The following is a 14,275-nucleotide window of genomic DNA, read 5'->3' on the forward strand; positions in this document are numbered from 1 at the left end:
GTATTCTGGTGCCCTAAAGTAACATCTCTGTTTATAAGGGACAGTTTTGATTTCACTAGTCTGGTAGCAGGGTGATGCAGAAATTGACTCTATTTTCCCAGGATGGGAGAAGAAGGCTGATCCTGTCCTCATTAAAATAAAAATAAGCTGTTGTCTTTAATTCTTCTAGTGATGCCTATACACCTGGGGTTCTTGACCTTTTTTGTGTCATGGACTCCTTCAACAGTCTTGTGAAGCTCTCTCAGATTCATGTTTTTAATCCATAAAATACATAGGATTATAAAAGAAACCAGTGATATAAAACAGTTATCAAAATATAAATAACTACCAACTTATTGTATAGTAATAAATGTGCTATTTTAGTAATACTTTAAATAACAAGGTCTAGAGTTAGGTCTAATAACTATTATAATTTCGAAGTAGTGATGAGCATAAATGATGTATTAAGACAGCCGCAACATCTGTACTGAGTTGTGGCTTTTATTGGTGACCAAGTCATAGGTATTATTATACTTACTGTGATTCGTTGTCTACATTTTATAACTTAAAGAAATGATAAATTTCAGTTAGAGGTCAGTTAAAATAAAGATCTAATTTTTTTCCTCATCCAAATGCATGGGCCTCCTTGAAATCTTATACTTGTCGGGTTATACTAGTAATGTATTTTAATATGCAGGTTTAGAACTGTGGTGATAGAGTCCTACAATGAGTACTTTTAAATATATCAAATGCTGTGAAAAATATAGCTCTCCCATAAATATTTTAGGTTTGCATATGAGTTGTTTTTTTTTCCCAATAGCAGAAAGCTGAAATTATGTAAGTAAACAGAATTATTTCATACTGAAACATACGTAAAAAAAGGTATTTAGATGAAAATAAGACAGGTAAAAATTGAGCAGTCATACCACTTATAGCCTAAATTGGGGAAATTAGACGTGCAACCAAGTTAGTGCATATCATAGGTACTGGGCTTGGCAGTGTGTTAGGAGGCAGTAGTGCCACAGATAGGCTTCTTAAAATAAGTCGTTTTTAAGTGGAGTTTTGAAAGATAGGTAGATATTTGTCAGATAGTCAGTGATGAGCTAACAGTCAAGGCTGTTTGCATGTGGTGCAACAAGTAAGGAAGTGTGAGAAGTGTAGTTCAGCAAAATCAAGATGCAAGAAACAATGGGACAAAATGGGCCAGATCACAGAGACCTTATGCTAAGGATTTTGGAAATTATCCTGTGGGTAGAAAGGAGCCTCGGAAGGGTTAAAATTTTTTTTCTTAAACATCAGCTTTATTGAGATAATTCACATGCTGTGAAGTTTAAAGTATACAATTCAGTGGTTTTTACTATGTTCACTAAGTTGTGCACCATCAGTATTATCTAATTTTGGAACATTTTTTATTACTCTGAAAAGAAATTCTGTGTCCATGGTCAGACACCTCCTATTCTCTCCTTCCCCCTATTCCCTGGCAACCATTAATCTACTTTCTTTCTCTATAGATTTTCTTATTGTGGATTTCTGTATAAATGGGACTATACAATATGTGGCTTATATATCTGGCTTTTCTGAAGAGTTTTAAACTTGAGAGTGATAATATTAATTTGCATTTTAGAAAGTTCAATTTAACAGCAGTGTAGAGGATAGAATAGAGAGCACAACACTAATGGCAAGAAGACTAACAAAAGTACTACTGTTGTGATTGTCTGAGTAATGAGGGCTGATCCAAGACAGAAGATGGCTGTGTCATACTGCACAGGAGGTAGCAGTCATATTACTAAACTTCTGAATGTGTTGGGGTGAAGAAAAGTCAGAAGTTTGAGTTGTCCCTTAGGTTTCTGGCTTGGGTGGCTTAGTAGATGGGCAGAGAGATGATGCTACCTACCCTTTTTTTGGTAGAAGATGGTTGAGCTGATGACTGTGAACAACACAAGCATTTACAAAGATTCTTTGACTTATCCTGAGAGGTCAAAACTAAATGGACTCAAGAAGAATTCCATGATAACAGATTTATCAGGTTGTATTAAATTAAAGACAGGATTGGTTACCATACTTGTGGCTTTTAAAGCAACGTGTCCCAAAATGTATTACCTAGAACACTTGTTCTGAGAGTGGAACTGTGGGAAATTTTTTTTTTTTTTTGGTGGTCAAATTTGAGAAATACTGCATTGCCTACCATTAAAATTTAGTGTTTTTGATTGGGGTATTCCTACAGTTTGCCATCTCTTGGAGCAAGAGCGACAACAACACAACCAGTTAAAACACACATGGCAGAAGGCCAACGACCAATTCCTGGAATCACAGCGTTTGCTGATGAGGGACATGCAGCGAATGGAGATTGTGCTAACTTCAGAACAGCTCCGACAAGTTGAAGAACTGAAAAAGAAAGATCAGGTGAATAGCAATTTTGTAGGACTTGGTTGCTTTGTTAATAACACACCACCCCTACCCACACATGTGACTGCATTACTTTATGTATGTTAGAGATTGACTTAAGCCTGAAATAAGGTGAAGTATGGCATTTAAAAAAACATAATAGCTTCATTCGAGGGGTTTTGTTTTTCAGCTTTAAAATTGGTTTTGTCTTGAGGAAAAAAAAAACATTCAGAAATGATCCTCTTCAGAGACCACAGGATGCAACACTGCAAATTTCTGAGAAAATCTTTCTCTACAGCCCTGTCCAGTTCTCCTAGGGCTCTTGAGTGTGTTAATCCAGGCCAAGTCTTCTAAGACATTGCTCTAAAAGCCTTATTAGAAGGTGACAGGGTGGGGACAGAGAGGGCTGAGTGATATGAAAAAGCAGGTGTGTAGAGTGCTGCATACCCTAGATCCTGTTTTCTTCTTACGGTTTAAAAAAACAATTTAAATTACATGAGTGATATACAAATACATCCTCATGTTAAAAATATTTTCCCTTTAAGTACCAAGTAAAATAATAAATATAAAGTGATAAAGTGAAAAAAATGTCCCTTGATATCTCCCATACCTCCCTTCCCAGAAGTAACCACCTTTGTAATCAGAAGTAATCAGTTTGGAAGGTCATCTTCCAGATCATTTCTATGTATTTATAAATGTATGTTTAAGATTTTTTTTTTCATACAGCTGGTATCTGAATAAGTATATGTACTTATTCTATAACTTATTTTCTCATAAGCATTATCATGGATATATTTTCACATCAGAGATCTGTCTCATCCTTGTTAGCTGGTAGCATGAATGTTCTATAATTGACTTAATCCTTCTACTTGTATTGGGTATCTAGATGGTTTCCTTTTTGGCATGTGTCATTTCAAACAGTGTTGCAGCAAATATCCTGTACTACGTTGTGTATGTATGCAGTTATTTTCCGAGGATAGCTATGAAGAAGCTTTTCTAGGTATTATTTGAAATACTTTAAATTACCTTGTATGACTTAGGTTAGATTTTGTTTTTCAGAAGTTTATTCCTTTTTAATTCTTTTCTGTCTCTTAATTCTGACGTATTCATCTTGTGTGTAGATACAGTTAACTTAAAGATTTAGATTTTGAAGTACAGTTCTAATCACTCCCCTCTTGCTGTCCATTAAAACAGTCTAAACGCCTATAACTAATCATTTAAAGCCTTTATTAACATTCCTGAGCTTTTACTATATGTCAGCATTGTGCTAAGGCTTTATGTATGAAGTTGTATCTCATGTTTTATGATGTTTTCAAAGTTTATCTCTTGAAACAAACAAAACAGTACTCTCCAAATAAAGTAGAGACTAATGGCACATCTGAGGTTTGAGCCAGTCTCAGATTCCAGAGTCTAAGCACTTTATCACTATCCCCTTTCCATATACCCCACTTCTCAAGTCTTGCCCTCCTTTTAGTCTCATCAGATTCTTCAGTGTTTCCCCATCTACCTGATCTTCTGTGCCCCTGTATGTTTGTGCCTACTTCTTTTCTCCCTGGAACCCTTGCTTGTTTCCTCTCTCAAAATTGGCAAATTCATCTTATTGATCCTTCAAGATCCAGTTGAAGTGTTATCTTCTTTGGGCCCCCTTTTCTAGCTCCTCAGATGAAATCAGTCATTGTGAAAAACATACTTGTGTAATATTAATTGCTTGTGTGCTTGTCCCTTCCCATTACGCATTGAAAGTATCTATCTTTCTCATCTTTGTTGAGCAAATGATTGTATCAACTTGAATCATTCCTTTTGTATTTCATATAAATTTGTACATGTTACCTATTTTCTACAATAATCTGAAGGGATGTTCGCAGATTTTCTTTCTTGGGTCGTTTGAACAAGAGGGGGTAGTATGCTTTTTTTTTCACCTTTCACATTATATACTTTTGGAAACTGTTTCCTGATTTCTTTTTTTTACTAGCGTTCGTGCTTTGTGCTTATAGTATTAAAACATTTTGTTATGACCAAATGCCCTGAGATGTGATTACAAAACAAATAAACTTAAGTGTCCAGTTTTATCATAAAGCTCTTGTTTTTTTTTTTCTTTTGAGTGGTTATTGAACTAAGCGAATCATTAAATATATGTATATTTTTTCTTCCTAACTTTTAGGAGGAAGATGAACAACGAAGGCTTAATAAGAGAAAGGATCACAAAAAAACAGATATTGAGGAAGAAGTAAAAATACCAGTAGTGTGTGCTTTAACTCATGAAGAATCTTCAGCCCAGTTATCAAATGAAGAGGTATAGTGAATCTATAATTAAAATAATTGTATACATGATGTTACCAGTTTTAGCATCCCATATATCAATCAATTATATTGTTCATGTTGAGAGTATATAAATTACTAGCTGAAAGTTAGATAAAATATTTACTTTCAGTCATTTTTATGGCAATATAGATAGTACTGTTTGAAACATGTTGCAGTTTTCTCTCCTAGTCTCTGAAATAATTAGATGCTCTTTTTTCTAGTAGTTCCAAAATTAAAAAATGAGAAATCAATATGTATAAAATCTTTTTTGATGTGAAAAATTAATGTTGCTAATACCTTGAGCTTTTTGTTTAAAATAGATTATCTAAGTATTCAAACACTTAATGCCTTATAGCATACATTAAGTATTAACCAGTATTAGGTCTTAAACCCTAAGAACAGTAGGTGAGGTTTGGCAGATTGTGATGGCGTAGGGTAGAATACTTCTGGTATTGGGAATGGTAGAAGAGAGAGAGCTGGAGGTGGAACATATAAAGTGGTGTTCCTTTGGCCTCGTCACCTCTCATCCACAGTGTGGCAAGGGCCTTCTCAGTAGGTTCCCTTCCTTTGGCCAGTCCCACTCCACTGAACCCTCAGCATTGCTGTCAGACTTATTTTTCTTAAGTGCAGCTGCAGTCAGGCCATTCCCTTACTCAAAAACCACTACCGACTCCCATTGCCTACATAATTAAGTACAAATTCCTTACTCAGATAATTAAGACCCCTCATAATATGCACTCTGTTTTAGCCACATTGGTTGTCTCGTGCTCCCCACCTTGCATATTGATTCCTTCACTTGGAATACTTACCTCCCTCTGCCTCTTTGAGTATTGAAATCCTTCTCTTCATTCTTCAAGATTCATGTTGATATCTTCTTTTCAATGAAGGAAATGCTTATTGTCTTTTATTTCCTTTAGGATAAAAACCAAAAAAGATCCTCAGCTTGGCATATAAGGGCTTTCATAGTTGAAAGACCCTTCCAGCCTTACTATGCTGTCCACTTCATCACAGCCAGACCTTTCTATTTACTCTCCATGCTCATATGCCTTGTTTATACTGGCCCTGCTGTTTTGAATTTCATTCTCTCCTGCTTTCCCAGCCTGATAAACCAGTTTCAGTTAAATTGAATAAGGGTCCTATCCTACTTTCAGAGGTGTCATGTATCTGTTTAGTTTGCAGATTTACTCTGAGCCATGTATGATCTCCTTCCTGGTGGCTTATATTTTTATGATTAGAGATTGACATTAAAAAAAATATTTAAAAATCCTAATGGATATTGAAAAGTATGATGTAGTTGTTTTTCTACATTCTTTGTTTTGGATCATACACCAAGGACCACTTGGCCTGATTTTGCTGTGCATTTTTTTTTTATGAGTTAGGTTCCCAGGAGAATATCTCAACTTTTGGGTATTGCCAAATATTATGTGGTTTCTGTGTCATGCAGTCCTGTGTGCAGGAATGTTTGAAGAAGTTTCAAACTTCCAAAAATATTTTAGCTGGAAACTAGGAAGGCAAGATTTGTTGTGATTTACAATGAAGCCTTTTTTTGTTGTTGTCTTGAAAGATCTATTCAATATATTGTACATAACATTATTTCCTGACATTTGAAATATCTTTAGACCTTTAAATCTGATATTTTGCAATTTGAATGAGTTGTTCCGTGTTGAGAGTCATGACTATTTACTTGAGCCTGTTAGTGTAAAGTTAACATGGAATTCTTTGGAGACTTAGGTTTATTGATGAAAACATTTAAATTTGTAGGACCTTATGCCTTCTTTCACCTGATGCTTAGAATATACTTTTGTTATTATAAAAATAATGTATGTTTGTTATGAAAAATTTGGAAAATACAAGAAGGTCATAAAAAATAAAAATAACTGATAGGTAATTCTACTGCCTAAAGAGCACCACCAGTAATATTTTGGTATGTAACTCTCCTTTCCCTTTTCTTTTTTTGTTTCCAAAGTTAACATATATGTGTTTCTATTTGTACTTTTTAAACATAATCCATTTGTAACTGCATAATGTTTTATTTATCACTTTTTCCCCCCACTTAAGTATGTCTTTAAAGGTTTTGGCACATCAGTAAATGTTTTTCCCCAAATTATATTTAATGGCTAATGTATTTCAGCATGTAAATGTACCATAATTCCTTAATTCCTTACTAATTGATTTGTGCCTAGATTTTAATTTATAAAGATGACTTAGTGATGACATGGAGAGGTCAGTGCCATTGAAAAAAAAGTTTAATGTTTTTCATGGTCCTCTTAGAAATGAGAGTCATGGCACACCATGCAGAGCCACATGGAGAAGTATCAGCATTGGTTATGAGGCAGAGCAGGAGCAAGAGGAAAACATGGACCACAGCCATTATTGGGGTTTTTGAGGGGAAAGGCAAGGCAGGGCAGAATAAACAACATAGGATTGGCTACCATGAATAATTCCAGTGGGCTTTGGGTTAAGGAGAGTACTGACTTGGTGTATAAGAGTAAAGGACTTAGTTGGACATTTGGACTCAGGGTTGGTTATTTTGTATATGAAAACCATGTTTAGGTAAGCTGTTTATTCTAGAAATTAGCTAGCTTGGGAGGGGAGGTCTCTTTCTTGGCCAGCAAGCCTCCTAAAATGTCCAAAACATCGTAAAATATAGAAAATAAAAAACATGATTTACACATTGACATATAGTCAGTTTTTTTCCCAGCTTTGTTGAAATATAAGACAATTGCTCATATTTACATTGTACAATTCAATGAGCTATTTTTCAATTATAGTTGGCATACAATGATATATTAGTTTCAGTTGTACAGCATAGTGATTAGACATCTGTATAACTCACAAAGTGATTGATTACCCCACTAAATCTAGTACCCCTGTTCTTCTTTACATATTTATTACAACATTATTAACTATTTTTCATATACTACACTTTATACATCCATGTCTCTTTTGTAACTCTCCATTTGTACTTCTTAATCCCTTTGCCCTTTTTGCCATCCCCCTCAACCTCTTCCCATCTAGTAGTCCTCAAAATATTCCCTGTATCTATGAGTTTATTTCCTTTTTTGTTGTTATTTATTTTGTTCTTTAGATTCCACATGTACATGAAATCATGCGATTTTTGCCTTTTTCCAACTTACTTCATTCAGTGCAATATCCTCTCGGTCCATCAAGGCAATATCTTTTTCTATTCCCTTCCTTTTAGTCTGTGTGTGTCTTTTAATCTCATCAAGTCTCTGTAGGCAGCATATGTAGGGTCTTGTTTTCTTATCCATTCAACTACTCTATCTTTTGATCGGAACATTTAATTCTTTTTCATTTGAAGTACCTGTTGATAGATATGTAGTTATGGCCATTCTTTATTCATATTCTTGATACATATTCTTTTCTTCTTCTTAAAGAAGTACCTTCAACATTTCCTGTAATACTGGCTTGGTGGATGATGAACTCCTTTAGCTTCTTCTTGTCTGGGAAGCTCTTTATCTGCCCTTTGATTCTAAATGATAGTTTTGCTGGGTAAAGTAATCTTGGTTATAGGTCCTGGGTTTTCATCACTTTAAATATTTTGTGCGGAGCACTTCTGTCCTGCATAGTTTCTTTTGAGAAATCAGCTGCCCGTCTTATGGGTGCTCCCTTGTACGTAACTAACTGCTTTTCTCCTGCTGCTTTTAAGATTCTCTTTGTATTTAACCACTGGCATTTTAATTATGATGTGTCTTGCTGTGGGCCTCTTTGGGTTCATCTTGTTTGGGATTCTCTGAGGTTCCTGGGGTTGTATGTCTATTTCCTTCACCCTTTTCGTCGTCAGTTTTCCATCATTATTTCTTCATATAGCTCTTCAATATCTTGTTTTCCTTAAGGTACCCCTATGACATGGATATTTTTACATTTAATTATGTAAAAATTTGGTTTCTGACTTGGCCCCTCAAGTCAGCTATAATACCAGCATGGGTGGCAGCCATGTATGGATTGCTTGGTGACACTTACCAGGTGGCCCTGCAGCTGAACTTGGCTTGAACTTGTCTCGTAAGCCCCTTAAATTATTATTATAGGCTTGGCTTATTTTTTCTTATTGTTCCGATTGAGTGTCCTTGCCTTCCCCATCCTCTATATCAGTGGTTCGATCCTCTTCTTTATCCACTCTGTTGATTCCTCCCAATATACTCTTCATCTCAGATAGTGTGTTCTTCATTTCTGACTGGTTCCCTTTTATAATTTCCATTTCCATTTTTATCTCTTTGTTAAAGTTCTCACTGAATTCATTTACATTTCCCCTAAGTTCATTAAGCATCTTTATAACAGTGTTTAGAACCCTGCAGCTGTTAGGTTGCTTGACTCCATTATATCTGGATCTCGTTCTGTTCTCTCATATGGTTTCTGCTTCTTTGTCTTCCCATTTTGGCTTCCTTTCTCTGTCTGTTTCTATGTACTAAGCAAAGCTCCTAAGTCTCTTGGTCTTATTAGTGTGGATTTGTGAAGTAGGTGTCCAGTGGCACAGTCCTGAGAGGAATTTATCTGCAGGCCAAATTTAGCCCCAGCCTGTGCCCCTCTGGGGCCACCTGTTAAGATTCAGCAAACAATCCACAGATGCTGTGCTTATAGTTGCCTCAAGAAATCATGCGAGAAAACGAGGTTAGCTGCTTCCAGTGTTAGTCTTGGAGCTGCTCAGCCAGGCGTACTGGACTCCCCGAGGACACAACTAGATGAAGACACACCTGAATGTGGCTTGGGTGGGGTTGTGAATTGTGGGAGGTGGAGTTTCAGGGAATCCTCTGGGTGGAGAAACCTCTGTTATCCAGATTGATGACATCTCAGCTATTGCTGAGCTGTATCCACACATGGGGAAGGTGTAGGACTCCATAGAGGAGCAATGGATTCCGCCAGCACTTCTGCACAGGAGAAAGCCTCTCCTCCAGACCTTATTCCGACAGCTCAGTGTCTCCCTGTAAGTCCCTAGTGACCCCCATGCAGCCAACCCAGCACTGGTGCTCACAGTGAGCAGATCCATTACTGAGAACGTGTGCTCATGGACATGGCTCCTTTTAGAGACATCTGTAGTTGCCGGCTGCAACTGCCACAGCCTCTGTCCCACTCAGCGGATCGAGACCGGGCAGCCTTGTGTCTTCACCCCTTCCTACCTTCTACCATTGCAGATTAATTATTTTTCTTCCTAGTCGTAGTGCTTATGTTCATCTAGATTCCAGGCGACTTTGCTTGCTGTTTGCTCCGTATTTCTGTCACAACTTTGATTTGGTCACAAGAGGGCTGAACAAAGCCTCTCTCATCTATGCCATTTTTTTCCCCAAGGTAGTTCCATTTTTTACAAGTATAAAACTTGTCATTATTATAAGTAATGCCATAATGCTATTGTATGTAATTCTTTCTTGTACAAAAATCATTATGGACTTATCTGATTACTTCCTTAATATAAGCTCTTATGAAAAGAATGCCTGAGTTTGAGGATATAAACATTTTTGAGGTATTAGAACATATTGTTGACTCATCTTTGGAAGCATTACAACAATTTACATTTTCCCCTAGAGGTATTTTGTTCCTTATGCTGTTACTATCATGGTGGGCTGGTGTTTTAAAAATGGCCATAACAACTTTTCTGTCCCTATTCCCTTTTCTCTTTGCATCACAGCAGCATTGTATATGATAGCATTAGATGTTAGGCTCCTTTTTAAGGTAACAGAATGGGTTCTCATTCCAATTTTTATTAGGATACTTCTTTGGGACCTTTGCCATAGTTAGCTTAATATATACTAGATTTGTGCACCTCAGTCATCTGAATTTCACAAAATAAAAAATAATCTTTAAAAAGAAAGAAATGGGAGAGGATTCAAGATGGCATAGAATGTGGAGGCTGTGCATGCCTCCTCTAGTGACCACACCAAAATTATAATAAAACTACAGACCAACTAGTACAGAGAATCTCCAGAGGTCTGGCTGAACAGAAGCCCTATAACTAGGTCACTTCAAGTAATAGATCACCTCAAAACGGTAGGAAGGTTAGAGACGTGAAACAGTCCGATCCCTCAACTGCATGTGGCGATGGAGAATCAGGAGGGTTAGCTTGGCTGCAGAGCCACCTCCCCCACCTGAGGAGTGAAGGGTCCCAGCTGCACACTGGACTCCCCAGCCCAGGGTTTCATTGTAAGAAAGAGAAGTCCCCACAACCTCTGGCTGTGAAAACCAGTGGAGGTAGTGGCTAAGTGAGATGGAGGGCTGTGGAAAGTTAAGACCTTCCTCTTTAAGGGCCCATGCGTAGACTTACTCTCCGATTGCTTTGAGCTCTAGCTCGAGGATAGCTGCTTGAGGGGCAACAGGTACGTCAAGGGAGGCGCTGAGCTGTTGGGCTTTAGGGCGAGGGATGGAGGGGTGGCTGGCTCCCGCACAGAGATGCAGGCAGAAGCAATTGTTCCTTTGTTGAGTTCTCCCCTCTCCCAGCCTGTAGATGCAGGTACCATCAACCAGCATAACACAGGTTGCTCTGCCCAGGGGATTCCCTGAGACTCTGCCTTTTCTAACTCATGGGTCTATCCAAGCTGCTTCCAGTGACTTATTACATACAAACAGGCTGTCTTAGTTCCTGCTGAGAACTTTCATAAAAAGTCTCAAAGGCCCACAAAACGCAAAGAAGCAGCATCTGGCCTCAGCATGTCTTATACATCTTGCTGAGCAGCTCCAAGCCCTGCACCAGGGGCAGCCAGCTTTGGTTTCTGACTTGGCCCCTCAAGTCAGCTATAATACCAGCATGGGTGGCAGCCATGTATGGATTGCTTGGTGACACTTACCAGGTGGCCCTGGAGGTGTACAGGCTGCAGCTGAACTTGGCTTGCAGCTGGACCCCTCCTAGGTCTGCCAAGAGGCCCCACAGCACACCTCCTACATAAAGTAACTTTACTAAGAATGGGAGACTTAGGAGCCTTACCAGTACATAGAAACAGACACAAGGAGGCAGCCAAAATGGGGAGGCAAAGAAGCATGTCCCACATGAAAGAACAGAACAAAGCTCCAGAAAAATAACAAAATGGAGACAAGCAATATACTAGATGCAGAGTTCAAAACACTGGTTACGAGGATGCTTAAGGAACTTAGGGGAAGAGTAGATAAACTCAGAACCTTAACAAAGATAAAAAACATAAAAATGGAGATGGAAACATAAAAGAGAACCAGTCAGAAACGAAGAATATAGTGTCTGAGATGAAGAGTACCTTAGGGGGAATCAACAGAGTGGATGAAGAAGAGGATCAAATCTGTGACATAGAGGGTAGGATAGCAGAGGACACCCAAACAAAACAGCAACAAGAAAAAAGAATCCAAAAAAAAATGAAGATAGATTAAGATGCCTGTGGGACATGAAGCATAACAACATCTGTATCATAGGGATACCAGAAGGAGAAGAGAGAGATCAAGGAATTGAAAACCTACTTGAAGAAATAATGATGGAAAACTGACGACGAAAAGGGTGAAGGAAATAGACATACAACCCCAGGAACCTCAGAGAATCCCAAACAAGATGAACCCAAAGAGGCCCACAGCAAGACACATCATAATTAAAATGCCAGTGGTTAAATACAAAGAGAATCTTAAAAGCAGCAGGAGAAAAGCAGTTAGTTACGTACAAGGGAGCACCCATAAGACGGGCAGCTGATTTCTCAAAAGAAACTATGCAGGACAGAAGTGCTCCGCACAAAATATTTAAAGTGATGAAAACCCAGGACCTATAACCAAGATTACTTTACCCAGCAAAACTATCATTTAGAATCAAAGGGCAGATAAAGAGCTTCCCAGACAAGAAGAAGCTAAAGGAGTTCATCATCCACCAAGCCAGTATTACAGGAAATGTTGAAGGTACTTCTTTAAGAAGAAGAAAAGAATATGTATCAAGAATATGAATAAAGAATGGCCATAACTACATATCTATCAACAGGTACTTCAGATGAAAAAGAATTAAATGTTCCGATCAAAAGATAGAGTAGTTGAATGGATAAGAAAACAAGACCCTACATATGCTGCCTACAGAGACTTGATGAGATTAAAAGACACACACAGACTAAAAGGAAGGGAATAGAAAAAGATATTGCCTTGATGGACCTAGAGGGTATTGTGCTGAGTGAAGTAAGTCAGATAGAGGAAGATAAATGTCATATGATTGGACGTACATGTGGAATCTAAAGAGCAGAATAAACAAAAAAGCAGAAACTAACTTATAGATGCAGCGTACATTGTGAGGGTTACTAGATGGGAGGAGAGTTGGAGGGGTTGGTGAAAAAGGGCAAAGGGATTAAGAAGTACAAATGGATAGTTGCAAAGTAGTCATGGAGATAGAAAGTATAACGTAAGGAATATAGCCAGTAATATTGTAATAACTATGTATGGTGTCAGAAGGACACTAGGTTTAGTGGGGTGATCAGTTTGTGAGTTATCACTATGTCATACACCTGAAACATATAATTTAGTGTGCCAACTATAACAAAAATAAAAAGTTATATTAAAAAAGTGGAGGAATTAACATAAAAGTTGTCAACTTTTATATCAAGTAAGGATATTTTTAAAACATTAAAAACAAAACTTTATAGTATTTTCTTGTTCATAAAAGGAAGAGCATTTAACAACAAAAAGTAGAGAGGCTCGTACCTTAAAATGAAAGGCTGGTGCTTTTAGTTTCAAGAGAAACTGGCTGTATTTTTCTTGTTTTCTAATTTCCCCACTAGCTTATTCAACTGCTTTGTGAAATGGCACTGGTGTGCTCTTTGACTATGGGAATGTGCTGCACCATATTTTAAAATTGGGATAAAATTCATATAACATAAAATTAACCATTTAAAATAGGCAGTTCAGTGTCATTTAGTACATTTAGAGTGTTAGGCAGCCATCACCTGTGTATAGTTTCAAAACATTTTCATCACCCCCAAAAGAAGACCACCATATCCCTTGAGGAGTCACTCCCTGTTCTCTTTTCCTTTCATCCTCTGGCAACCACTAGTTTGTTTTCAGTCCCTATGGATTTCCCTATTCTGAGCATTTCATATGGTTGGAATCAAACAATATGTTTGTTATCTTTTGATTGCTGGCTTCTTTTACTTAGTACATGTTGATTATATCTTGCTTGGAACCTGGTTTCCAGCATACCATATTACCCCCATTTCCCTTCTGCCACTCTGGCTACTCCTTCCTCTGTCCATCTCCAAAATGTTAGAGTTTCTTAGGGTTCTGCCCTCGACGTCATTCTCATGCTACAGATTCATCCTAGGTGTTCTGATTTGCTGCTGTGACTTTAATTATCAGTATATAGGTTACTCCCAAGTCTTTCTGTAAAGACTTATATGTCCCCCTATCTGGTGGGTATCTCCACTTGGAAATACTACAGGCACCTCACATTCAACATAGCCAGCACTGAATTTCAGGAGGCCTTCCCTGACTCCTTGTGTCTGAACTAAATTCTTTTCTCTAAACTACCAAAGAAGTTAGTACATAGTTTGTAGCCTATCATTTTATTAAATACCGTATTCTCATAGCCTGCTTACTTGTTTGTTTTTCTCCTTCCTTCCTTCCTTCCTTCCTTCCTTCCTTCCTTCCTTCCTTCCTTCCTTCCTTCCTTCCTTCC

General features: G+C 37.7%; 1 protein-coding gene across 2 annotated transcripts in view; it reads left to right on the forward strand.

Annotated features, from left to right (window-relative positions):
* The window catches only part of RABEP1 (rabaptin, RAB GTPase binding effector protein 1), a 92,453-nt gene that overhangs the window by 51,275 nt on the left and 26,903 nt on the right, over positions 1-14,275 (forward strand). For both annotated transcript variants that reach the window (XM_011359744.2, XM_023530419.1), the window contains 2 exons: positions 2,204-2,382; positions 4,526-4,657. In XM_011359744.2, the coding sequence (XP_011358046.1) occupies positions 2,204-2,382; positions 4,526-4,657 (311 nt within the window). The remainder of the gene's footprint in view (positions 1-2,203; positions 2,383-4,525; positions 4,658-14,275) is intronic.

This window comes from Pteropus vampyrus, unplaced genomic scaffold (genome assembly GCF_000151845.1).
Source record: "Pteropus vampyrus isolate Shadow unplaced genomic scaffold, Pvam_2.0 Scaffold50, whole genome shotgun sequence".
Lineage (NCBI taxonomy): Eukaryota > Metazoa > Chordata > Mammalia > Chiroptera > Pteropodidae > Pteropus > Pteropus vampyrus.